The following is a 27250-nucleotide window of genomic DNA, read 5'->3' as shown; positions in this document are numbered from 1 at the left end:
AAATTCATTCATCTGCTCAAAGGTTCTTGTGGCTACAGTTGAGAAAAGGTTGCAGCATTTGGGACTTTTTAGTTTAGAGAACTAATGACATGGTAGAAGTTTATAGAATTATGCATGGCATGGAGAAAGTGGACAGAGAAGCACATTCTTCCCTCTCTCATAACACTATTACTTGTGGACATCCAATGAAGCTGAATATTGGAAGATTCAGGACAGATAAAACAAAGGACCTCTTCAGTGGTGAGCCAGCGTGGTGTAGTGGTTCAGAGCGGTGGACTAGTAATCTGGGGAGCCGGGTTCGCGTCTCTGCTCCTCCACATGCAGCTGCTGGGTGACCTTGGGCCAGTCACACTTCTTTGAAGTCTCTCAGCCCCACTCACCTCACAGAGTGTTTGCTGTAGCGGAGGAAGGGAAAGGAGATTGTTAGCCACTTTGAGACTCATTAGGTAAAGGTAAAGGTCCAGTCGTGGCTGACTCTGGGGTTGCAGTGCTCATCTTGCTTTATTGGCCAAGGGAGCCAGCGTACAGCTTCTGGGTCATGTGACCAGCATGACTAAGCCGCTTCTGGCAAACCAGCGCAGCACACGGAAACGCCATTTACCTTCCTGCCAGAGTGGTACCTATTTATCTACTTGCACTTTTATGTGCTTTCGAACTGCTAGGTTGGCAGGAGCAGGGACCGAGCAACGGGAGCTCACCCCATCGTGGGGATTCGAACCGCCGACCTTCTGATCGGCCAGTCCTAGGCTCTGTGGTTTAACCCACAGCGCCACCCGCGTCCCTCTTGAGACTCATTAGGGTAGTGATAAAGCAGGATATCAAATCCAAACTCTTCTTCTTCTTCCTTTTCATACAGGTCATAGTTAAACAATGGAACTCACTCCCACAGGAGGCAGTGTTGGCCACCAACTTGGATGGCTCTAAAAGAGGACTGGACAAATACCATACTATCTATGGTAGTAGCCACAGTGGCTCTGCTCTGCCTCCACAGTCAGAGGCAGTAATGCTTCTGAATACCAGTTGCTGGAAGCCACAGGAAGGGAGAGTGCTGCTGCGCTTGGTTCCTGCTAGCAGTTTTTTCATGGGCATCAGGTGGCCAATGTGAGAATAAGCTCCATAGATTAATCATGTGATGCATGAAGAAGTACTTTATTTAATCTGTCTGGAGGAAGAACCCTTTGTGGTTTGCAGCTGCGACCACCATCGGTATACTGTGAGTAAATCCAGACTCAAGTGCAGCTCGTTCCAATGTCATTCTTTCTTTTATTATTGCTTTCCAGGGTAACAAAGGAGCCCCAGGGGCCGCAGGTGTTCAGGGTGACATTGGAGAGACTGGAGAGAAGGGCCCAGAAGGGCAGCCAGGTGGATATGGAGAGCTGGGAAAGGAGGTAATCTGCACACAATTCCTTTGAAGTGGGTTTCTCAGGCCAGGTTATCAACAGCAAGGGTGCATTCAGATGTGGGTTATGTTAAAAGGATTTTTTTCTGATTTTAATGCTAGACTTTCTGCTCTGTTCTTCAGTACTTCTTTCATATTGCAGGGACTGTCGCACTATGGAACTGTGGCTTTTGGACATGCCACACTAAATTTAATTCACATCAGAGGGCATGCTGTAGCACAAAAACAGACGCCATTGGCCAGTGTCATTGGACTCAGTATCCAGGAAGCTGGATTCATGCATGGGGTTGCTGTGGGGAATTCTGAGCACAGGGTTTGATGTTATGGTGCAAAGAGATGTGCTTCTCTTCTACAGGGTGACGATGGAGACCCTGGAAATCCGGGAGATCCAGGGCCAAAGGGAAAAAAGGTGTAGTAGATCTGTCCTGATTTTCCCCTGTCTATCTCCCTCTCACCAATAATCTCTCAGAATGTTTTGAGTGGCTTGAGGGTATATTCTCTCTTTCCTTAGAATATACCGTATTTTTCCATCTATAAGATGCCCCCATGGGGGACTCAGATTTAAGAAAATGGGGGAGATGGCTCCGTGTATAAGATGCCCCCTAATTTTTGACATTATTTTTTTAGGGAAAAAACCTAGTCTTATACACGGAAAAATACAGTACTTAAAACAATATCATGAACCAGCTTGAGCAGAACTGCGTCTTTTTTGACGGCAAAGAAGAAAAAACTTCCTCTCTTTTCCAACACATGAAAGAAACAGGACACGAAATTAATTTTGCAGATTCCAAATTGCTCTCTAACATGGAACATCACCACAAGAGAATAATCATGGAAGCCATCGAGATAGAGAAACACCCTCACAACATGAACAAGCGTGACGACACATCCCGCTTGCCAGACATCTGGAAATTAGCCCTCCCCACAAAAACTGACACCAGATCCAGAGGCACACAGAACGCCATCACCAATCAACCACACCAGACCCAAACCCAGACCCTCTCCACAGATAAATTACAGACACCATCCAGTAGCCAAACCATGGTGGCACCTCCGGATGCTGCACCCCCCTGCAATCCCTACACAGATCTGGCTGGCACAGGCCACAAAACCACAGCTCGCCCCTATACACGAAGCCAAGCCAGAGCACAACTAAATACAGTACAGCCATCTTCTCAGAAAAACTCTTCACAAAGTTCAAGAGGTCAAGACACAAAGGCTTTAGCAACTAATCCACACCTAATGACCCACCTAAGTGGTACTCAGGATATCACTCAAGAAATCACTCAAGATATCCCTCAAGCAATTAAGGAACAAAAGAAGAAAAGGCACACTAGCCTGGGAACTTCCTCTCTGCCCAGAACATTGGAGGCTATACACCACACCTCAACAGTATTTATAGGAACTCAAACACTGAGATCCTGCTCTGTTCCAGTAACAAGAAGCCGAAAGCACCAGCCTGAAGATGACGAGTGAGACCTCGTCGAAACGTCGCCTAGACACCCCAACTTTTACACGGGAAGACACCCGAAGACACCAAAACCTGCATTCCTATACCCGTGAAAATCTACGAAAGCATATATATATATATATATATATATATATATATATTGAAAGCAGTCATTTAAAGCATAGTGTCTTCCATTTTGACCACATTTGCATGTTTATTGCATTTATATTCCATCTTTCCTTCAAGGAATTCAAGGTGGTATACCTAGTTCTCTTCCCATTCTGTGTTATCTTTGTGAGGTAGGTTAGACTGAGAGAGTGTGAATTGCCTAAGGTCACCCAGGGAGTGTCATGAACACTGGTTTGTTTGTTTTTTAAAAAGTCCAAACTTGGAAAACAATTTATTTATTATTATTAAATATTTATTGCATTTATATCCCAACTTTTATTCCCAAAGAGCTCAATCTGGCCCCTTCTTCATTTAACCCCCACAACAGCTCTGTGAGGTAGGGTAAGGATGGACTGGGGCAAGGTCACCCAGCAAGTTTCACGAATGAGTAGGGATTCAAACCCTGGGCTCTCAGGTCCTGGTCTGACACTTCATCCATTGTACTTTGTTCATTCCTAACGTATTCCTGTGGTTTTAATTTGTTTTGGCTACGTTTAATACTGATCTAAAATTTGTTGTAACACACCATGGAATCTACTGGTAAAGGGCAGGTAATAAATATGACAGCAACAGCATATACTTTATTGCAGAGCGTTGGACTAGATATCCCTTGGGGGTCCCTTCCAACTCAACAATCCTAGGATTCTATTATTCTAACATAAGGCAAAGATAGAGAACCTGTGGTCGTCCATAGGTTGGACTGCAACTCCCATTAGCTCCAGTCAGCACGAAGGATTATCAGAGATGATTGTCAGGGATGAAAAACGTAAGAAGATCCCTAAGTGAACCAGGCCAATGGCCCATCTGGTCCAGCTTCCTGTTCTCACAGTGGCCAACAGTTAAAATAAAATAAAATGTTGCAGTGGCTTCAGACAACCAGCAGAGGAGAGTTTTATGACATGGGTGAGGAACCTCAGACCTGGTCCACTGGATTCTCTCTCTCTGCATCCCTCATGACCATAGCTGTCAACCTTCCCTTTTTTTGCGGGAAATTCCCTTATTCCAGCGCCGTTTCCCGCTGCTATCCTGGATTGTTAGATATCCTGTAGACTGTCCCCGGGACAGGTGAGGCTGCTGATCCCTTATTTTCAAATCTGAAAGTTGACAGCTATGCTCATAACTCTCTCCAATCACATGCCCTTGGCACTCTCCTTAATTGTTTTTGCCTGGCTTGAATTTATTCTCAAGCTCTGGTAATGCCACTCGCTTGCCTGGAGGAAGGATAGGGGTGTGTGTGTGTGTGTGTGTGTGTGTGTGGAAACTAGCCTACTGTACGGATGTCAAATTTATATTTATTGCTCCACCTATTTTTGCCTCTGTCCCTGCCCACCACTGGTATATGCCCACCAGAAAGTTGCCCAGAGTGGAACCCAGCCCCTGAATCAGCAGGTGATCCTTAGAAGGTGATTAGCAGATGACCCCCTCCAAGACATGGCACACCGGTGGGTTAAAGACTAAGAACCAATGGAGTAATAATAATAATCTTCCTCCTTCTCCTTTTTCTTCTGGAACAGGGCAGCGCTGGCAGCAGAGGACCTTCAGGGCTGCCTGGGCCACGTGGCACTATGGGGCCAGTTGGCGGAAAGGGTCGCAGAGGAGAAAAGGGACAAGAAGGTTTCTTGGCAAGTACACTAACAGCATTCCAACTAATGGTGCAGGGATGGGGACCACAACCCCCATCAGCCCCAGTCATGGACAATAGGAGAGGGAGTTGAGACCCACAAGTCATCCCAATACTGTTCTCCTGGGATGTATCTAGTTGGTGAACCTGGACCTACAGAATTTATTTGTTTACAGATTTCTAGGCCACCCTCCATCCTGGTGAATTCCAGGGCACCATACAATATTTCTTTACCAAAAGAAACAGGAATAAAACATTCCAGTAATATAACAACATCCTTTGTAACAATAAAACAGAGAAGTGACAAAAACATCAAACTGATAAAGCAGGTGGATTTCCCTGCCTTTTGATGAGTGCTGTCACTCCAAAGCATTGTCTATGTGCCTAAAAAGCATGCCTGGTCTTGTAAATGATTTGCTTTTTTCCGCAGAGCAGTATAACATCACAAAGATCAAAATAGAGACGATATCTTGTCTCTGAGCTCACATCAGTTATTACACAATAGGTACAAAACTAGGTAACTCTGTCTTATCATACAGCGTATATTTCCCCAGTCATTTATATATATTTGTATATTTATATATACATTTATATATATTTATATATACAAATAACTAAGCTACATGGAAAAGTAGTAAAAACAAAATTCCAGAGGGTATGTTACTTGGTAAAAAAACAAGGTTGGGGGAGGAAAGAGAAGGCAAGGAAGGGAGCAGCGCTTAGGTGGGGTTGATGTATATGAATGCATATTAAATGATTAGCCTCTAAGAATCCCTAATCAAGGGCCTACCCAACACAGCAGCTTCCAGGAGCAGTAGTTGGTGTTGTAGGGCTACCCTGACCTGCCAGCTTTTGAGTAGCTGCAGTTTATTGGGAGGCAGCAGGAGGGATAAGGCAGCAACAAGATCAGCACGGTGCAAACGCACCAGCAGAAGCAGCAGATTGTCTCTACTGGTGCGTTTGCACCGCGCCGACCCCACTGCTGCCTCGTCCCTCCCCCTCCCAGTAAATAGGAGGTCAGGTAAGTAGCACAGCCTCACTCTGCCAACTGCTACTGTCCCCCCAAAAGATGTTGTAAATGATTTTTTTTTCTAGTGGGGAAGAAGCTAGGGCAGATTCTGTCTCCAGAGTTTCCATCGGGAGAATCAATTGAATTCATCCTGTGCCTCATTTTCTCTCCTCTGTTTTTCCATAAAGGGCCAAGCAGGCATAGCTGGAACTGCAGGACCTGGAGGAGCAAGAGGAGCACAGGTAGGTCACATTTCATAGCTGTGGCCTCACAGAGGTCATGCTGGACCTGCAAGTGATGCCACCTTGGCAAGGTTTAGGCATTGGCCAAGGTCCTTGAGCTGTGTTCTGGTCAATGCCGAAACCCATAGGGAAAGCAACAGAGCCTGGTAGTGAGGCACATCCAACTTGTACAGACAACAATTGGGGGCAGACGGAGGCCTTTTATGTTTCTGTCTCCAGACTATTTCTTCCAGGCTTCACCCCCTTGAGAGCCTTAAAGGGTCAACCCTCTGGCCTGAAGATGGGCACTTTTCCTTTCCATAGTCTCCCACCTGGTGGGAGCCCAACCACCTTTGTCACAATGGTCTCTCTATCTTCCACAGGCAGCTCTAAACCCAGCCCCAGCCCTGGCTCCTCATCTGATGCCCCCTGCTGCCTCTAACTCTGTGTCCAGATCATTGCAGGATACAGGAGGCATGACACCTTGGACTGCTGAGCTGAGCTGTTCAGTGGTACCCCTGGATCCTAAAGAAGAATAGGAGGGCCTATGGCCCTCTAGATGTTGTTGAACGACAACTCCTACCAACCCCCAGCCAGCATGGCAAGAATTAGAGGTGGCGGTACTTGTGGCCCTCCAAAATAAACAGTGGTTTGATGTCAACTTGCTGCTGCATGCTGGTGAAACTTCTTGTTGTGTTCTGCTGCTGCTGTTGCACCTCCAGGAAACATGCCAGAACCAATGCCCCATTTAGAGTGGAGTCCAACATTCAAATGAATCAGAGCCTTTCTCAGGCCAACACTGGGGCCCTCAAGCTGGGAACATGGCACCCATCAAATCCAGCCATAAGCCAGAGAGATGTGTCTTGTCAGTGACCTCTGCTCTTTTTTTGGCATTGCAGGGTGAAATTGGAGTCCGGGGGATTCCAGGATTGGATGGTCCTGAAGGAATGAAGGTATCTCCATTTTTTGCCCATGACTTTGCTGGTAGAGTAAGGGATATGGGACAAAAATACGATTATGGGAGAAGTATATGTGTGCGCAGTGAGTCAGTATCGTCAGTTTAACTGAGGCAGCTCACCTGTTTCCCAGGTAGCAAAATGGTGTTTCCTATTTCACAGTTCTTCCCACCCCTCCTTTTCTTCTTTCTCTCAGGGAAAGCCAGGACCTCATGGTGCGATTGGACCTAGTGGTGCTACAGGACTGGTGGTAAGGGCAAGGCGCTTGGTACCCAAATCTCATTCTTCTTGAGATATAAATAATATGTATAGGTGGCTCACACTCCCCTCATAATGATAGGTCTGGAATACCATCAGTAGGTGTTTTGATACTGTAAACTGCCCTGTGGTCTTTGGGCGAAGGGCGGTATAGAAATTTCATCATAATAATAGCATTCACATTTTAATAGGATGCTATCGTATTTGCATTTACTGGAATGCAAATCAAAACACAGCCATCCTTCAAAATTCACACTTCTCGAGTTTTTCTGCTACTAAAATAAATGTGTGCAAAACTAGACATATTGCAGGAAAGCCTGCATGAAAAATGCAGATACTGGAAGAATAAGAAATCAAGATAACATACTTTCTATAAAAGAATGGAAATGGTTTATTGAATATTTACAGATAAATTGTAAACGCATAAAAACACTGTCGGGATTATAGTAATAACCTGCAACTACATAAGAGTATATATTTAAAGAAGAGAAATAACTGAGTAAGTTTAGTTAATTTGGATATGCAGAAGATATTAAAAATAAATTTAAGGAACCGCAGAAAGAGGGGGAAGGAAGTCAAGTTTTAAAATGTCAAAATGATTGTAAAATCAGTGAAATGTATATATCTGAAAAGTATAAAGAAAATTTAAAGAAAAAATAAAAATGCATGTGCTGGGGAAATAGCATACAACAGTGCATGCTGTAAAACAATATTGCTTGCGAAAAGTTGTGTAAATCAGATGTATAGCTGGATCACATTGCCGTCATAAAGATCTGGAGCACCAGGTGCTGTCTATTATTATTATTTATTAAATTTGTATACCGGCCTGTTCATCCATAGATCTCAGGGTGGTTTGCAACATAAAAACACAATGAAAGCATGGGGAAGAAATTTGCACTAGAAATAGGAGAACATTAAAATGCTGCCAGAGGTTCGAGAGGATTTTTGTTTGTTTGTTTTGTTTGTTTGTTTGTTTGTTTGAAAACCACCAATTAATGGAGAAATGTGGAGAGCTGACCTTGGGGGGGGGCAGAGAGAAGAAATTAAGAGAACCACATTAGCAGATTTATCCATCACTAGCAGCCAGTGTTACCACAGCCCTCCAGGCAGAGACTCCAGCTAGAAAAGGTAAAGGGACCCCTGACCATTAGGTCCAGTCATGACTGACACTTGGGTTGCAGTGCTCATCTCGCTCTATAGGCCAAGGGAGCCGGTGTACAGCTTCCGGGTCATGTGGCCAGCATGACTAAGCCGCTTCTGGCGAACCAGAGCAGCGCACGGAAACGCCGTTTACCTTCCTGCCGGAGCGGTACCTATTTATCTACTTGCACTTGACGTGCTTTTGAACTGCTAGGTTGGCAGGAGCAGGGACTGAGCAACGGGAGCTCACCCCATTGCGGGGATTCGAACCGCCGACCTTCTGATCGGCAAGCCCTAGGCTCTGTGGTTTAACCCACAGCGCCACCAGCTTCCCAGCTAGAGGCAAATGTTTTTCATAGAAATGTGGGAAATTACCTCATGCAGACTAGACCACTGTTCCAGCTAGTTCAGTATTGTCTGCACTGACGGGCAGTGGCTTTCCAGGATTTCAGTCAAGAGCCTACCAGGAGATGCTGAAGACTGAACTGGAGATCTTTTGCATAGAAAGCGTGGGTTCTGTTACTCAGCTCTTTGTCTTTCATCAAAGAACAATGTATGTTCCAAGCCCTCTTGGCTCTGAATAAAGAGCTGAATGAAACATGAGCATATGGAGGCTGCCTGTCAAACCATTGGTCCTGTATAGCTCAGTATATCCTGCTCTGACTAGCAGCGGCACTCTGGTGCTGCAAAGAAGTGTCCCAGCCCCTCCTGGAGATGCCAGAGATTGAATCAGGGACCCTGTGCAAACAAAACGAATATTGTACCATTGAGCTAAATCCTTTCCCCATGCCCTTTCACCAGCCCACCATATATTTGATGGTGGCAAGGATGCCAAGTAGGTATAAAAGGAGAACTCCCTGGATGCCAAGATCCAGGTTTGAGGCCAGTACTTTTTGGTGAGAGAACACCAGCAGAGATTTAAAAACTCAAAAAATTCAGCAAAGTAAAGTGTGGAAGTATATGCTGTTAGACCTTTAAAATATATGTTTCCATGTGAGTTCTAAAATAATCTCCTCTTCCCCCACCATAGGAAAAGACCATACATTTATTAAGTTACAATGGTTTACTTACAATTCTCCAAAGTTCAGCTTCTTGTGCCTCTCCATACATCAGTCAGAAAGGTTGCACAGGCTGTAAAACTTAGTTTAGTTTAATTTCAAAGTGGTGCAAGTTCCTAATGGTATACAGTGGTACCTTGGGTTAAGTACTTAATTCGTTCCGGAGGTCCGTGCTTAACCTGAAACTGTTCTTAACCTGAAGCACCACTTTAGCTAATGGGGCCTCCTGCTGCTGCCGCGCCACCGGAGCACGATTTATGTTCTCATCCTGAAGCAAAGTTCTTAACCTGAAGCACTATTTATGGGTTAGCAGAGTCTGTAACCTGAAGCATATGTAACCAGAAGCGTATGTAACCCGAGGTACCACTGTAGTAACAAATGGCTCATGAGAGCCATGTGGTTTGAGTTTGGCACAATCAGCTCAGTCCTCCCCGCACATTGAGCTTCTTAGGTAGACTGGGGGAGAACAATAAGCTTGATTACCCATTTCCTCCCAATGGAAGGGAAGTGGATGTAGCTAAGCCCGATAGGACAGCTTACTCTATAGTATTAACCCTGTCTTGCCTTAATTAGACTTAGGCATGTTGGTTATAGGGATGCGGGTGGCACTGTGGGTTAAACCACAGAGCCTAGGACTTGCCGATCAGAAGGTCGGCGGTTCTAATCCCTGTGACAGAGTGAGCTCCCGTTGCTTGGTCCCTGCTCCTGCCAACCTAGCAGTTCGAAAGCACATCAAGTGCAAGTAGATAAATAGGTACCGCTCCAGCGGGAAGGTAAACAGCGTTTCCGTGTGCTGCTCTGGTTCGCCAGAAGCAGCTTAGTCATGCTGGCCACATGACCCGGAAGCTATACACTAGCTCCCTCGGCCAATAAAGCGAGATGAGCGCCGCAACCCCAGAGTCGGCCACAACTGGACCTAATGGTCAGAGGTCCCTTTACCTTTACCTTTATGTTGGTTATACTCAGCCACATACACACACAAAATGTTAGCAAAATGTGGATAAGAATCCTGACCTACCTTACATAGTTCTTCATAAGCATTTTAACAAAATAAAAGTTGCTGAAACATTTTGAACATGCAAGCATTGCGTAAATAAAATATGACTGTGAATAAAAGTGTTGTTGTTAATTCTTTATTTCAGGGGTTCCCAGGAGATGATGGGAGGAAGGGAGATCAGGGCAAGCCAGGTCCTTCTGTAAGTATTTGTCTATTGTTATGGTTCAGGAAGGCAGAGCTCAGTGGCTGCTGCTTCAGCAGTGAAGCTGCTCAAATTAAGAGTTTATCTAGCAGGGTTGGGGAACCTGTGCGCCTCCCCCATGCATTAGTTGTTGTTAGACTTCAGCTCCAGTGTGTGTGTGCATGTGTACGCACATTCACACAAACTCTAGATGTTCCACCAAAGCAACTGGCAGCAAGTGAGGATGAATAAAGCAGTTGCTTGATATTCTTGTTTTTGTTGGAGTGGAAATAAGAGAAAATAATGCTAGAAAAACTACATTTCCCACTATGCTGCTGGGATGGGGGACCATCTCTTCTTGCAGCTCATTCTATGTACAGCATATTGGCAGTTTCAAAAAGAAATGTAAAAAATTGTGCCGTCTCTCTCATTTGCAATCTCTAGGGTGCAGCAGGCCCTGTGGGCACCAAGGGTGTTCAAGGTCTCCAGGGTTTTGATGGCCGGGAAGGATCAAAAGGAGATATAGGTGGGAAAGGAGAGCCTGGCCCAAAGGTAAGACCTAGCTCTTAGCTGATGATGTTGTTGAGCCTTGCCATCTTGATTACAGTGTATGGACCATTCACTTTGAGTGGGAAACTGGTAAATGCTTAGTTTCTTAAGCAAAAGAATTGTAATGTTCCTTGATATCAGAGAATCTCGCTCCAGCCTTTGGGAGATGACACTGCAGGTTGGGTGTTGCCAGAAAAGCGCTTTAGGAAGAAGTTTGCCATTTGATTTTGGGCTCCGAAATAGATGGGTAGAAGACTGCACTGTCTTTGGATGATATAACTAAAACGGAGGATGCATAGGGGGAGACAGCCACCCTCCGGGAATCCCAATGGCAGATTTACCTGCTGCAGGAGAAGCCTCTTTGATTCCACTTTGCTCTGATTGTATAAATAAAACTGATGTTACAACCTAGGTCTCTTATACTCTCTCTCATCTAAAAAAACAAGACAGTGCTTCAGCACTGCCCTTAATTTTCTCTGCTTTGGGAAGTTGCAATATGTAATATGCAGCAATGATCTCACTTTGAGCTCACAAACCCCTTTGAGCAATTCTTGGGGCTATATGTTGGCAGTAGCTCATGCATAAAAAGAGAAACATCAAGGTTCAGACCTGCATGTGTGTCAGAAGATATGGGGAGCTTGACGTACTGGTGGAGCTAGGTGCTCAGGTGCATTCAATTGCTTTTTAAGGGCTGAACCTTTTCCATGAAAGAAAACTGTATCTGCTTTATCATATCATAGATCTGAAGAGCATAAGAACATTAGCACATAAAAAGGGCGCAGCTGGATCAGGCTAAAAGCTCATCTAGTCCAGCATCTTGTTCTCACAATGGCCAACCAGATGTCCAAATGAAACCTGCAGGACTTAAGCACAACAGCACCTTTCCCTACTTGCATTTCCCAGCAGCAGGACACAAGAGGCACACTGCCTCTGACAGGGGAGGTAGAACATACCGTATTTTTTGCTCTATAAGACTCACTTTTTCCCTCCTAAAAAGTAAGGGGAAATGTGTGTGCGTCTTATGGAGCGAATGCAGGCTGTGCAGCTATCCCAGAAGCCAGAACAGCAAGAGGGATTCACTGCGCAGCGATCCCTCTTGCTGTTCTGGCTTCTGAGATTCAGAATATTTTTGTTCTTGTTTTCCTCCTCCAAAAACTGGGTGCCTCTTGTGGTCTGGTGCGTCATATAGAGTGAAAAATACAGTAGCTGATATAGATGGGGCTGTACATCTTTTAACAGGCAGAAGGCATGATACAGCCACATAGTAACCTCTGCTGGCACCTGAGCTATTTTTAGGGCAGCCACCAAAATTCCGTAGCTTCCGATTTCAGGGACAGGAAGTGGCTCCACCCCCTGCAGTGCCCCAAAAGCCCAACAACCCCCATGCCACCCGGATTCCCTCCCCCCAATGCACAGCAGCCATAGTGTGCACTACAGACCCCCATGGCGCCCTATGCCTCCCCGCCCAGTGCAGACTCCCTACCTCCCACCCCCCTGCCCCTGGCTAGCTATGCTACTGGCAAGATATAATAGTTGCATACTCTGCTTGTGATTTTACAATTGAACATGTTTGTTTTCTCTCCCTTGGATTTTTAGGGCGATTGTGGTCCCCCTGGTAAAACTGGAGCAGCAGGGCTAGTTGGTCTTGATGTGAGTCGGTTCTCCTTGCTGTTTTTTCTACTCATTTAGGGGATCAGTGGGGAAGGATTTCATATAGGACATATATCTCTGAATACATGTGTGTATTAAAATAGAAGACTGGATTAATTAGAGATACATTCTGATCCACCAATGGGCATTCAGGATAAAGGGAAGGCTTTAGAGCACCTGCATTTCCCCCAGCAACTCCAGGTGGGGCTGGAAAAGACAATCTGAAATCCTGGAGAGCTGCTGCCAGCCAGTGTTGACAACCCTAAGCTACATGGACCAATGGATTTGATTCAGTATAAGGCAGTTTCCTATCTTCCTAACCTGTGACCCTCTAGAAGCAACATCTGAAGATGGGAACCTGTGGATCTCTGTTTTAGACAAGCTAAATGTTTTTAGTTGATTCACTGATTCATTGAATAAACTTTCAGCTCTTGTATTACCCTTTTTCTTTCTCTTTCTTCCTTCCCTTCTTTCTTTCAGGGGCCCCCAGGCAAGAAAGGAGATCTGGGACAGGAAGGGGCATCAGGCCAACAGGTGGAGTACCATGTATTAGAATATAAGTCAGCTTCTTCCATGGACCTCTCCCCTCCAGAATTCTGTTCACCCTAAGAAAATGGGTTACATGCTGCAAAAGAATCCCAATATATTTGCTGAAACTATATGCTTTGTGCAGAATCAGTCGGGATGCTTTCCTGTGGCTCTGTACCCCCCGCCCTGCCTTGATATATCATGCTTATTACAGGTGTGCATACACTTTGCATGAACCCCCAGTCAAACCAGGGTGCCTTTGGCTGTTTGGGGCAGTGAAGTCTGGTCCACTAGGGTTAGCTGGGCACTGCCCATCCAAGCTCAGTCTGGCCTCCTCCAGCCCCTACCCACCTTCTCTAACTTTTTACTTAACAACCAGACAAGGGGCAGACTCGGCTGTCAGCTTCCTCCTCCTTCTCAGCCTCAGTGCTGCCCTTGTAGAACTCATCAGGGAAGAAGAAGGGAATGGAACTGGAATTAGTTGACTATGCCTTATATTGGCTCTGGCTCCACCTGTCATTTGCTCTGGTTCCGCTGTTGGCCTGCCTATCAGTTCCCAGTGAGCACCAGTCTCGGGTGGTTTTTTACCTTATACAAGGTGAGGTGGAATCTCTGCAAACCCCACCTCCCAAGTTGAAGTGGGACACCGCCCCCCCCCAAAAGCTTGATAGTGCTTGCCAACTTGGTGGCAAGAAAACCAAATGCTATAGGTGAACAAAAATTCATGGTAAGAAGAAAGATCCACTCTTCCTTCCCACAGTTCTCAGTACCAACTGAGACAGGGGAGAGAGAAATGAAGGAAAAAATGATAAGAGGTTTGTGCTATCCCCAGATTCTCTTTCTTTGTACAGTGGTACCTCAGGTTAAGTACTTGATTCGTTCCGGAGGTCCGTTCTTAACCTGAAACTGTTCTTAACCTGAAGCACCACTTTAGTCAATGGGGCCTCCTCCTACTGCTACGCTGCCGGAGCCCGATTTCTCTTGTCATCCTGAAGCAAAGTTCTTAACCCGAGGTACTATTTCTGGGTTAGCGGAGTCTGTAACCTGAAGCATATGTAACCCATGGTACCACTGTATGTGTATTTCAGGGGCCTCTAGGTCTACCAGGTCCGGCTGGTCAAAAAGGCCGTAAAGGAGAAAAGGTATTATTTTTCTACCAACTTTGATTCTATTTGGTTGACTAACTGACTTGACAGACTGACTGATTTGTATACCACCTGTCACACTTCCACTTCTCCTGTGCCCGAAAGCACAGGTCTAAGGGTTTTTCAACTGGTTTCACCTCAGATCGTATAAATCTTTTGCCTTTTACTTGTCTAGGCATGTGTCTGAGAGGTTTTGCCTTTACCCTGCTGCTTTCCCCTGGAAAATCCACTCTTTAGTGCTGAATCAGAGCAAACGTTAATCTGGAGAAAACCCGATTGGTGTTTGCTCTGATTCAGTGGTAAACAGTGGGTGTCCCTGGGGGAAATCACCAGGGCAAGTGTAGACAAGCCCGCAGTTATAGACAAGTGTAGATAAACTCCTGCAGTTGTAGTGGGCCTGTCTTTGGTGGGGGCTTAAGCCCACTTTCTCTGCCACCATCTTCTCAGGTTTAAAAAGTGTAATGTGTCATAAAACTGGTGTTGGGGGTGGACACCCCCCCCCCCCAGCACCACTCAGTCATTGTTGTGGTGGTGGTGGTGGTTGTGTGTTGTTTTTTATTTCATTTCTTCACTGCTTTATATATTTAAGGGGGGGAATCTAAAAGCAGTTTATAACACATTAAAACATCAAATAAAGCAATCCGGAATAGAATATTACTGAAAAATCAAAGTGTACATTCAACACAATGTAATTAACAGGAAACTAAAATATTATCTCAAATATTTCAAAATAAAGCAACAAAAGGTTGACTACAGAATTCATCTTTAATACAGAAGAGTTAACCAAAAGAATCTTAAACTTTTCAAAGAAAACATTAATAAAAGAAATCAAATATTACATGCACATTTAAAACAGCATAATTAGCAAGAGAATAAAATACCATAAGCATTGAATCAGTGCCATCTACCACTAACTTTTCTCCTGTCAGATTTTATTCCCCTCACCACACTTTTATCTGTATTGATCTGAAATTGTTTTTGCCAATTTGGTTTTAATTGTAGACATACATTCATTGCTTTATGTGTGTGATGCTTTTTTTTTTTGCCCAAAGCCCCACCAAAGCATTGTACAAATGAATACAAAAGAAAACACATTAAAATTACAGAAAATGCAAAAATGCAAAAGATAAGAAATTATGTAAAATAATTGAAACAAGGCACACTATGGGATTGCTTTTAACTTTTTACTGTTGATGCTTTTCCTGTGAAATTGGTTTGAAGTAATTTATGATAAGCTGTTTTTGTTGTTGTTATCATTACTATTAATATGTATTACCTTCAGTTCACCTTAAGGTTTAGTTGCAGCAAGTTGCAGCAATTTTAAAATGCAACATTAAAGGCAGTTTTTAAAACTTGCAATTAAAAAAAAAATTCAATCGCAAAAAATGGGGTGGGTCCTGAAAATACCTACACTGGGTGTCAAAAGCGAGGGGAGAATGGAATCAAATGATGGACCAACCACTCTTTTTTATGAGCTGCAGAACAGGTTTTTCCTTCCCAAAGCTTGGCACGGGGAAAGGGTGTGTGCATGTTGAATTAAACCTGGTTTTAAAGTTGTGTCTGGAGCAGTGGCGTAGCGTGGGGGGTGCAGGGGGGGCCGGCCGCACCGGGCGCAACATCTGGGGTTAGGGCAAATCCACGGGTTAGGGGGCGCAAATCCACGGGTTAGGGGGCGCAAATTACTTGCCTTGCCCCGGGTGCTGACAACCCATGCTACGCCACTGGTCTGGAGTAGTCTGCCTTCACTTTTTGCCTCCATCTCTCTTTTCTCTCCATCTCTTCCCTTAGGGGCAGCGTGGATATGATGGGCATCCCGGGTTCCCTGGCAATCCAGGCAGAAAGGTAAGAAATCACACTGTAGCTCCTGCTTTTGCATAAGAGGTTGCTAGGCCTATATAAACTGGGCAGCAGAAGCTGCCTTTATATGGAGTTAGGCCACTGGTCCATCTGCCACATTACTGTTTACACCGACTGTCATCAACTCTCCAGGTTATTAGGCAGGGAGTTTTACCCAACCCTACCTGGAGATGCTGGGGTTTGAACCTGGAACATTCTGCATGCAAAGCAATGCTCTACCATGGATATACAGGGTGAGTCCTTTAAAAGAGGCCCAGTGGATACAGAGTACACATGTTCCACAGGGCCTTTTTTAAAAAGACTCACCCTGTACAGTCATACCTCATGTTACGTTTGCTTCAGGTTGCGCATTTTCAGGTTGCGCCCCACAGCGACCTGGAAGTACCAGAAAGGGTTACTTCCGGGTTTCACCACTCACGCATGTGCAGACGTGCAAAATGACATCACACGCATGTGCAGAAGCGGTGAAACCCAGAAGTAATCTGTTAACAAATTATACTTTATCCTTGGTTTTTATTGTTAAAACTGAAACCCTGAAACTGAGGGTTAGACCCTGAGCTTTGGCAACTCACCTTTTTTCTGTTTCCCTGTTTACCCCACCACCATCAGGGCAAGCGTGGTAAAGCTGGACCCAGACCTCCAAGAGGCTCCAAAGGCCCCAAGGTAGGCAAAAAGCTTTGTACTCTTAATAATTATTGATTATTGCTGCTTTTTGTCACCTTTATTCTTCTGAGATAGTCACTATTCACTTTTATACCCTGTATTTATTTCAGTGGTTGGATGGGTGATATGTATTAATATCTGTGGTGGCCATGACACTGATGTGACCCATCTTAGGTCTAGCTGCAGCGCAGTTGTGGGTCCTCTTCCACATCCTGTGGTCCCTTAATGTCAGTCTTTCCCAACGTGGTGTTTTCTATATGTAATTCTGTTCACACCTGACCATTGGCCCAAAATAACAAGAGGGTGCCAAGTTGAGTAAGGATGGTGGAACAGCCAGAGAGGGAGCTGCTGCTGGGCTTAAGCAAATAGTTATAGCCATTTCCCCCTCCTTTCCCTATTTTCTCCCTTCCAGGGCTCTCAAGGTGAACATGGTCTCCGTGGTCCCCGGGGACCCCAAGGCCCTTATGTAAGTATTGATCACAAGGGTGGCTCGTTACAATTAAGTTATGCATAAGTTCAGAAGTCTAGAGGTAACAGAGAGGCACTAAGAGCCTTCCTGGGACACATTTGTCTTTGTAGCCCAGCTTTTCCTCCAAGGAACTCAAGGTGGTTTACATGGTTCTCACTCTCATTCAGCCCCTACAACAACCCTGTGAGGCAGGTTAGGCTAAGAGGCAGTGACTGGCCCAAGATAACCCAGTGAGCTTCATGGCCAAGTGGCGATTCGAACCCTGGTCTCACAGGTCCTAGTCTGCCAGCCGGCCATGCTTTCTTCCAAGATACTCCATTCCATTCCTCCTTCTCCTTGGCTTCTTTCATTCATTCACTCATGCACACACACAGCTACAGCTTTCCGTGGTCAATTAGCATGCTCAGCCCTCATTGGGTTGCCCCCTGAGAGCCGAGCCTGTTGGGATTGGTAGAGAGATCAGTGACAGGTGTTGGCAGCACTGAGGACAGGTAGGTCCAGAGCCCAATGACAGCCCATCCTTCTCTCAGCTGAGTTGTATAAAGCACAACAATGAGATTAATGAAGAAGAAGTTGGCGTTCAGTGACACTCCCTGCTCCAATTGTAAGCAGAAACACAGGCAGGTGGAGCCTGACTGCGGGCAGACTGTGGTTGGTGGGGCAATGTCCCATTAACCCTAATAAACCAGTTGCTGCCCTTAGAGGTTTTCCCCCCATATATATAGAGAGAGAGTTTCTGCAAACTTCTGGCTTCTCCCTGGATACAGGCAACCCCTGATTTGCGTCGGGGTTGCATTCTGGGTCATTGCACACAACAGGGAAGAATGCATGTCTGCTCTGCCTCATTATGCCCCCACCCCCGTTCCACCATGTTCCATCCCCTTTCCCGACACTTCCGGGTTGCCATGACCACATGCATCAACCGGTCATTTGCCTGTGTGTGGATACTTCCCTCTTGTTTCTCGGTAGCCTCCTTTGGGCTGCAAAGCGGTCATAACGCATGAGTTCCCTATTGGTATAGATGTTCAGCGGCATAACAAGCGCAAGGATAGGCTGGTGTAATTTTTCCATAATAAAGATGTGTCATCCAGCATGCTCTGCTTAGAAGACAGCTTGGCTTGAAGCCTTGCTCTTGGTTTGGAAGTTTTTTCCTCTGACAACAAAAATAATAATTGCAGGTTCTTGTAACTTTTCCTTCCTTCTCTGCCAAAGTTATTTTTGCACCAACAATGCAATCCTAGGTATGCACTCAGAGGTAAGCTCTATTGCATTCAGTGTGTCTGGGTTGCAGCCTAAGAAACAGATTCCAAGGCAGGACCATGTTTGCTTGGCTCCTCCTCCATGTTTTTCATGGAGTTTGTTGAGTTTGTGGTGCAGTGTGACTGTGAAGGGGAGTTAATATTGGAGCTCTATCCATTTCTGATGCATTCATGCTGTAGCTTCCCAATCTTCAACAAGGGCATCGAGTTTTACCAACGCATGGCCCAATTATGTTTTATTTTTATTTATTAAATTTTGATACTGCCCTTCATCTGATCATCACAGGGCAGTTCACAATAGAAAAACACAAAAAATGCATAGCAGCTTAATAATAAATAATGAAGCATAGTAATAGAGTTTAAAAAGCCATATATCATTTAATTCACCAAAGGCCTGGGAGAGAAGGCCTTCCTGGGGACAGCTTTCCACAAACAGGGAGCCACTGCAGAAAAGGCCCTGTTCTCATGTTGCCACTCTCTGGACCTCTTTTGGAGACATGAGTGCCAGCTGGGCCACTTCATGGGGCCCCAGGAAGTTGGCACATATGTGTGAGGTGTTTTGCAGTTGTATGGTTGGCTTGGGGGGGGGGGGGAATCCATCTGCCAGGTGTGGATACCCTGGAAGTAACTAACTATGAAGCACTATAAATAATTGTGTTATTTGTCTTTTCCATTCACAGGGTGTTCCTGGGCTCAGGGGGGGCAAGGGAGTCAAGGGGCCCAAAGGAGAAAAAGTAGGTGCTGATTGCTACTGTCTCAGCTTGATACTACCAGCCTGCTAATGTACCAGCTAAACTTGCATTCACAATTGACAGCATAAGAGAAGAGTAGCCAAGATGGTTCCTTCTATACTGAACTGCAGCTCCTGTAACTATTGACCATTCTGGAGAAGGCATTGCATTGGAAGGCATTGCATTTGCTACCCTATTGTTTGAGTGGCTGTTGTAACACAGGTTACTGTAATTGACTGATTTTTTACATTGTTGAGAATCATTAATCCTTTTCCATTTCTTGGGCATCTTTCTGTAGGGCATCAAAGGCATGATGGGCTACCTTGGTCCCCCGGGGGATAATGGTTTTAAGGTACGTATGAGAATCTGCAGCAATGACAAACCTAGACAGCATCTTAAAAAGCAGAGACATCACCTTGCTGACAAAGGTCCTTATAGTTAAAGCCATGGTTTTCCCAGTAGTGATGTATGGAAGTGAGAGCTGGACCATAAAGAAGGCTGATCGCCGAAGAATTGATGCTTTTGAATTCTGGTGCTGGAGGAGACTCTTGAGAGTACCATGGACTGCAAGAAGATCAAACCTATCCATTCTGAAGGAAATCAGCCCTGAGTGCTCACTGGAAGGACAGATCCTGAAGCTGAGGTTCCAACACTTTGGCCACCTCATGAGAAGAGAAGACTCCCTGGAAAAGACCCTGATGCTGGGAAAGATGGAGGGCACAAGGAGAAGGAGGCAGTGGAAGACAGGAGGGCCTGGCGTGCTCTGGTCCATGGGGTCACAAAAGAGTCGGACATGACTAAACGACTAAACACCAAGAAAACAACAGTGAGAATCTGTTGCTGCTCATACCATGTTTGTGAAGGTTTCGAAATTGGCGAAAAGCAATTTGAACATACAAAGGGCCTAGTCCTCAGTGATTACTTTTTCTCTCTTTCAGGGTAAGCGAGGTCCCGTGGGCGTTCCTGGGAGGCCAGGACCAAAAGGGGAGCAGGTAAAAACACGACGTTAAAAACAGTAAAACTGTTATAAGAACAGAAACTCAGAGAACTGAAACAAATAATTGGGGGGGGGGGACAGGACCCCATCTTCTGTGTCAGGGAAAGCCTGCGCAAAAAGGTGTACTGGCACCAATTCCAGGGGTGCCTGTGCACCCACAAAATTTTCAATGTGGGTGCCCAGCCACTGATGCCCGCTGCCTCAAGTCCAACTCTCCTACGGTGCTGTGGCAACTGGGCCTCTGTTGGGGCCCACTGTGGCCGCAGATGTGCTTCTGGGTTGAGCCTGCAGCCACAGTGGACCCAACAGAGGCTCTGCAGCAGAGGCAGAGGTTCCAGCCCTGCCGCAGCACTCGAAGGTGGCAGCAGAGGGCAGAGACCAAGCTGTGCATGTCACATCATATCATGATGTCATGTCATGCATGCTTCTGGGCACCCACAGTCTAGGGCCCAAGTCGATGCAGATGTGTTATCTTTCTTTGTCAACTGCTCTGGTATTAAGAGGTCTATAAATATATAGGATATTATAGATAAATAGATGCTTTCACACAGGCCCAAGTTGCCTTTGTAACACTCTCTCCTTCATTTTCAGGGTGTTGTTGGCCCAAGTGGTACATGGGGATCTGCTGGACACCCTGGCATTCCAGTAAGCTCCTCTCCTCCTTTTTCGAACTGCACAGCAATAAATTTGCTGGGCTTTGTTTCTTTGTTTCTGGGACTTAATGGGACATGTATTACTTACACATTAGGAAAATTAAACAAATTCAGAATTCTGCACATAGGCAATATCCCCCCCCCCCCCCCAAATTGGGAACTATTATATTCTGCCACCTGTATAAAGCATGCAGAAGTTACCAAACTGCATCATTCGCTGGTTTTGCTAGTTGTAGGGGAGGGTCCACAAGGCCTTCCCCCACACACTTCAGTGAGCCACTATAGCTCAGTGGCAGAACATGTGCTCTGCATGTCAGAGGTCTCAAACTCAATCCCTGGCACACAGAACTTGAAAAACTCATTTTAAAAAAGGAACTAGCTCTAATTCAACACGTCCAAAAAGGAGAGACTTAGTTCGCATTCATCACATTCATTCTTTTACCAAAACCAAAATGCAATAGCTGGTTCAGTTTATCTCCTAGGATTATTTTCCAACAACTGTTATTTTAGGGGTGGGGGACCTCTTTTGGACAAAAGTATTGTTCCCCACTAGTATTGTCTTTGTTCTTCCCCTTCCCAGGGCACATTTGGACAAAAAGTAAGTAATCCTACCCCCCCCCCCGACGTCCCTGCTGCATACATGCCCACGGCCATTGCTGTACCCAATTCTCTTTATATGCACACCTGCAGTCCTTAATGCCACCACCTTCCATGATTTCACAGTTAGGCACATCAGCTGGTGCACTCCAACAATTTATGCAAAGCTTTTGCTCATTTCTGGATTTGAGAGTGCCCCAAGGCAGTGAGAGCACCCCCCCCCCCCACACACACACACATCAACAGACCCCAGTTGCCATTTTATGCTCAGTGGTACCTGAGATAGTCTTGCACTGGGATATTGTGTAGCACCCCACCCCAGCATATCATGGGCTCCAGGATGTCATGAGAAATTTATCTATTTGTTTATTTATTCCTCCCATTTATATCCCACATCTATCACAAGGAACAGAAGGTTGCATACATGGTTTAACCTCCCACTTTATCCTCACAGCAACCCTGTGAGGTAGATCTAGCTGAAAGGCAGTCACTGGCACAAGGTCACCCAGTGAGGTTCATGACCCAAGTGAAGATTTGAACCCTGGTCTCCCAGGTCATAGCTGAACAGTAGAAACACCAAATGACCAAAGGCTCCTAGCCCCAACTGCCTGATGCAGGTAGGAGTTGGGGGTTAGGGTTGCCAGACTGGGTTTAAGATGCTTGAGCCCTGGCAGCTACCCAAGAATGACTGACATTGATGTGAATCCTGCCTGCCTATCCCTTTAGACATCTCAAGCCAGGGGCTCTTGACAGCAAATCTCTGGTTTCTTACTCCCTGCAACGCAGTGGTAGCTTCAAAGGCAGGGAGCTGCTGCAGGGGTCCTAGCTGTGCTGTTTGCTTTTCAACCTGCATACCAAGCTTTTGGGGACTTGGGGGCAGGTCCACCTCCTCCTCTGACAATCCCAAGAGGCTCTTCCCCACAAGGGGATCCTCTGCATTTGATTCAGGGGGCCCTTGCCTGCTCCCCCAAATCCTCAAATAGTAGAGTATCTGGTTCTTCCTCAGAGCACTCAATGTCTGGCCAGGACTAGACATGGCAGTATAGTGCTAGCAGCGGGGCTCACTTTCGATCTGGTGCTTGCTGAAGCAACATCCAAGCTCTGCTCTCCTATAGCGCAGGCTGAGCCTTCCCTGGTCTTCTGCCCTTGCCTTCCCTGAGATCAATACCCACCTCAAAACACTCCCCGACCCTCTTTCCAAAATCAATGGAGGGCACTGCAAAAGGTAAGGGGGCCAGCCTCCCAACCTGCCTGCCCCACCTTGTGTGTTAAGTACTGTCCAAATCTCAGTGGTTATTTAGTTGTCTCTTCTCTCTTGTTTTCACCAGGGCCTCAAAGGCTTGGAAGGTGACGCAGGACCAAAAGGTCTACCAGGCCTGCCTGTAAGTTAAGGCTGCCCTTTCTGTATTTTTCTTTCAAACCAAGTGCTTGCAAGATTTCCTCCATGCGTACTAAAAACAGCAAGCATTCTTTTTTTAAAAAAAGAAAAGAAAAGAAATGGTCATTGTTATTTTTACTCGCTGGCCAGTTGAAGGCATTTCCCGGGGTGTGGCTACTGTCACATGCTGACAGCTTCTAGGTGCCACAAGTGAGAGCTGAGTGCAGGGGGGGGGACTAAAGGTGGGCAAACTACCCCGGAAGGAGCATGACATGTCTCCTACCAGAGGTACTAAGGTAAAGGTATAGGTACCCCTGCCCGTAGGGGCCAGTCTTGACAGACTCTAGGGTTGTGCGCCCATCTCACTCAAGAGGCCGGGGGCCAGCGCTGTCCGCAGACACTTCCGGGTCACGTGGCCAGTGTGACATCGCTGCTCTGGCGAGCCAGAGCCGCACACGGAAACGCCGTTTGCCTTCCCGCTAGTAAGCGGTCCCTATTTATCTACTTGCACCCGGGGGTGCTTTCGAACTGCTAGGTTGACAGGCGCTGGGACTGAACAACGGGAGCGCACCCTGCCGCGGGGATTCCAACCGCCAACCTTTCAATCGGCAAGCCCTAGGTGCTGAGGCTTTTACCCACAGCGCCACCCATGTCCCACCAGAGGTACTACCCCTCCCCTAAAATTCCATACGCGTCACATTTCCCCCTAATATATGTGTTTTTCTACATACTGTTTGGTTGAAGAACTGGACTGCAAAATTCAGAGAAGTGCAAATCTCTCAGGATAGTTTGTGTTTCAGTTTATGCCAGTGGTGTCCAAACGTTTTTTCAAAGAGAGCCAGATTGGATGAAGTGAAGGGCCATGGAGGCTGACCAAAGGGCTGACCAAAGTTGTTGTTGACCTTTTTTTAGGATTGAAGTTCTTGAGCTTTTTTTTATTATTCAAACCCAAAGGTTTTTTTAGGATTTTACCCCAGGAAATAAACTGCCACAGAGGCCGGATTAAACTGACCGGTGGGCCAAATTAGGCACCCGAAATGGATTTGGGACATGCCTGGATTTGGTATTTGTGTGTTGTGCTAGTTAGATAGTTCCTCATTCAGATGCAAGCAGGCATTTCTCGGGATGTGTTAAGTTTCAGGGCATGCATATTGAATGCAGAAGCATGTGTAATGCATGTCGTTTCGGAACCTCTGTTTCCCAAACTCCAGGAGTACTAAAGCAGCTACCTGAGGACCACAGCACTGAGCACCAGTTTTCCAAAACAGGATTGATGATACTCTTTCTTACTCATAGGGCATGCCTGGTGTTCCTGGACCCCCTGGAACTTCACTGAACATCTCAAGGGAAGACTTGAAGGTAGTTATGCCCTGTCAGTTTCTTCCACTTTCTCATTTTCCCAGTCTTAAGTTTTGTTTGCCATATTTTTGCACCACTTTCTGACATCATTTTTTAAAAGCTCTCAGGAAAGTTCATTAGCATTTTAATGTGAATACACACATTTTTGCAAAGCACTTTAATCTATTGCATTTTTTATGCTTTTACAAATATATGCATGTTTATGGATAGTTTCCCCTAATATATGTGTGCATTTTTTAGTTAGAGGAGTTGCTCTGAACCGCAAGCCCAAAGGAGGCCCAAAGGAGGGCTCATGGGAGTGATTTGGTGCAGGATACCATGTCGAAAACACAAGAGTAATCAGTTCTAGTGCTTTGTTCAAGAAAGGTCTAGACTTACAGCAAATCAGCCTGCCAGGTCTCTCAGCATTTACAAATGCAGGACAGACGCCGCAGCAAGAAGATGGCTGGTCTGCACCCAAGCAAACATGCGTACATTCTTTATGCACAAAGCAGCAGACGTCACTTTGGCCAGGCCTTCCCATCACTTCACCTGAACCGATGAGGGCATAGATGACAAATACAGATAGTTCCCCTTTCTGGGCTCAGAGCCCAGCATCCCAAGCCCACAAATAAGGATAGCATCGGAGCAATCCAATTAGCTTATATCGAAGCAAGTGAATATAAATATATATGAGCTTATTGTGAAAACAACTAGCAATTAATTGTGGGGTTATCTTGACTACCAAGATGGTGTTTGCAGAGCTTCTAGAACAGTTCACCTTTGGTTCAGCACAGGACTGCACACCAAAATTCAAAGAACTGCAAATTTCACAAGGATAGGGTTATATGCCATTGAAGCAGAGCAGATCCATTGAAATTTATGGGCATGACATACATTAATTTCCGTGGGTCTGCTTTGAGTAGAACTTAGTTGGATATAACTCACAGGGTCCACATTTTTTGGAGGATTCAACTTGCACTCCGATAGAGAGCATGCATCTCCTCTATGCATGATCTGCAGTGGCACAAAGCTTATTGTGGGGCATCCAAACACCCCCATTCTTTATTATATTCTACATAGTTTGATTAATATTGACATGGTACACCATAAGGTAAAGGTAAAGGGACCCCTGACCATTAGGTCCAGTCAAGGCCGACTCTGGGGTTGCGGCGCTCATCTTGCTTTATTGGCCGAGGGAGCCGGCATACAGCTTCCGGGTCATGTGGCCAGCATGACTAAGCTGCTTCTGGCAAACCAGAGCAGCGCATGGAAATGCCGTTTACCTTCCTGCCGGAGTGGTACCTATTTATCTACTTGCACTTTGACATGCTTTCAAACTGCTAGGTTGGGAAGAGCAGGGACCGAGCAACGGGAGCTCATCCCGTTGCGGGGATTCGAACTGCCGGCCTTCTGATCGGCAAGCCCTAGGCTCTGTGGTTTAACCCACAGCACCACCTGTGTCCCTATGGGACACCATACCTGACAGTAAAAGTCACCTGCAAGTGGCTTGACTTTGTCTTCTGCTTCATTTCCTTTTATTTTGCTAGCATCTGATTTATTCAGCAAGCAAGTTGAACTATGACTATGTGTGGAGCCTCATGGACAGCTTGGGACGAGAACTGAAGCTCCTGGTAGATCCTCCAAATGGGACCAGAGACTACCCAGCTGCCACTTGCAAAGAGCTTCTCCTGGCACAGCCCCATCTCCCAGATGGTAGGAACATAAGAACTGAAGAAGAGCCCCGCTGAATTGTAGTCAAAGGCCCATCTAGTCCAGGATCCTCACAGTGGCCAACCAGATGCCCCAACTGTTGACCTACAAGCAGGACCCAAGCACAACAGCACTCTTCCCACCTGCAATTCCCAGCCACTAGTATTCAGAGGCATGCAGCCTTCAACCATGGAGGCAGAGCAAAGCCATCATGGCTAGTAGCCATTGGTAGCCCGATCCTCCATGATTCTGTGTAGGCCTGTTTTAGAGCCATCCAAGCTGAGGGCCATCATTGCCTCCTGTGAGAGCAAGTTCCATCGTCTAACTATGCACAGTATGAAGTACTTTCTTTCTGTCTGTCTGTCTGTCCTAAATCATTCAACAACAGTAAGAATTTGTGCTGGGCTAACCCGAGCCACGCGGTCCAGGTCAGGTCCCTAATCCAAGGATTCCATGAGGAGTCAGTCCAACAGGGCCAAGGCAGGAAACTAGGCTAGGTCAGGCACAGGGTCTCAGGCAGGTTCTAGCAAACAGCAGTGTTGCTCCCGCAACCTGGGGCGGAATCTGGCAGCCTTTTATCTCTGACGGGGTAACGGCCGGTCCTGATCCCCCAGCAACTCACCTCCCTGTTTCACCCAAAGGCGAGCACTCCTCCTGCGAGTACTCAGGTCTCTCCTTCTCTCAGACCTGAGTCTCTGCAGCTTGGGAAATGTCGGTGGGTTACTAGACCCAGGGGCCGCCTCAGACTCTCCTGACCCAACTGGTAGTGGAGCAGCTGTATGTGATTGCCCAGCAGAGGGCAACAAGGTAATCCCCGCATCTGGAGCCAGGGCAGGCTGAGGCCCCCGACTTGGCCCAGCTGGTGCTTGTTGCAGGGGAACCTGTGCAGACTGGGGCTCTTCAGAATCAGGCCCCAGACTCGGTTCACATGCCACCTGAGGCAGAGGATTCGGTGCAGACTGAGACTCCTCTGGCTCCGAGCCCAAGTCCCAGGCCATCACAAAATTACATCCATCACTCAGCCCACTTGTTTGTTTAGTTATTACATTAATATACCACCTTTATCTTCCAAGGATCTCAAGGTGGTATACATGGTTATCGTCCCTATTTCATCCTCCCGACCCTGTGAGGTGGGTTAGGCTAAGAGATTGTGACTGGCCCAAGGTCACCCAGAGGACTTCATAGCTGAGTGGAGATTCGAACCCTGCTTTCCCAAATCCTAGTCTTAACATTCTAACCATTGCACCACACTGGGTCTTAATTTA

The 27250-nt window shown here is 46.2% G+C and overlaps 2 protein-coding genes across 6 annotated transcripts in view; one reads left to right on the top strand and one right to left on the bottom strand.

Moving 5' to 3' along the window:
* The window catches only part of SLC31A2 (solute carrier family 31 member 2), a 989995-nt gene that overhangs the window by 833125 nt on the left and 129620 nt on the right, over positions 1–27250 (bottom strand). The gene's annotated exons all lie outside the window — the stretch shown is intronic.
* Positions 1–27250, top strand: part of LOC114588886 (uncharacterized) — a 145730-nt gene that overhangs the window by 111312 nt on the left and 7168 nt on the right. For 4 of the 5 annotated variants that reach the window (XM_028714651.2, XM_028714648.2, XM_028714649.2 and 1 more), the window contains 22 exons: positions 1281–1388; positions 1755–1808; positions 4532–4639; positions 5836–5889; positions 6768–6821; positions 7021–7074; positions 10423–10476; positions 10903–11010; positions 12604–12657; positions 13138–13191; positions 14274–14327; positions 16119–16172; positions 16797–16850; positions 17263–17316; positions 19259–19312; positions 19608–19661; positions 20248–20301; positions 20898–20951; positions 21540–21557; positions 22885–22938; positions 24231–24293; positions 25823–25988. In XM_028714651.2, coding sequence (XP_028570484.2) covers positions 1281–1388; positions 1755–1808; positions 4532–4639; positions 5836–5889; positions 6768–6821; positions 7021–7074; positions 10423–10476; positions 10903–11010; positions 12604–12657; positions 13138–13191; positions 14274–14327; positions 16119–16172; positions 16797–16850; positions 17263–17316; positions 19259–19312; positions 19608–19661; positions 20248–20301; positions 20898–20951; positions 21540–21557; positions 22885–22938; positions 24231–24293; positions 25823–25988 — 1435 coding nt within the window. The remainder of the gene's footprint in view (positions 1–1280; positions 1389–1754; positions 1809–4531; positions 4640–5835; positions 5890–6767; positions 6822–7020; positions 7075–10422; positions 10477–10902; positions 11011–12603; positions 12658–13137; positions 13192–14273; positions 14328–16118; positions 16173–16796; positions 16851–17262; positions 17317–19258; positions 19313–19607; positions 19662–20247; positions 20302–20897; positions 20952–21539; positions 21558–22884; positions 22939–24230; positions 24294–25822; positions 25989–27250) is intronic. The other variant, XM_028714652.2, reaches the window with a different exon arrangement.

Source organism: Podarcis muralis, chromosome Z, assembly GCF_964188315.1.
Source record: "Podarcis muralis chromosome Z, rPodMur119.hap1.1, whole genome shotgun sequence".
Classification (NCBI taxonomy): domain Eukaryota; kingdom Metazoa; phylum Chordata; class Lepidosauria; order Squamata; family Lacertidae; genus Podarcis; species Podarcis muralis.
This window is presented reverse-complemented; position numbering and strand designations above follow the sequence as displayed.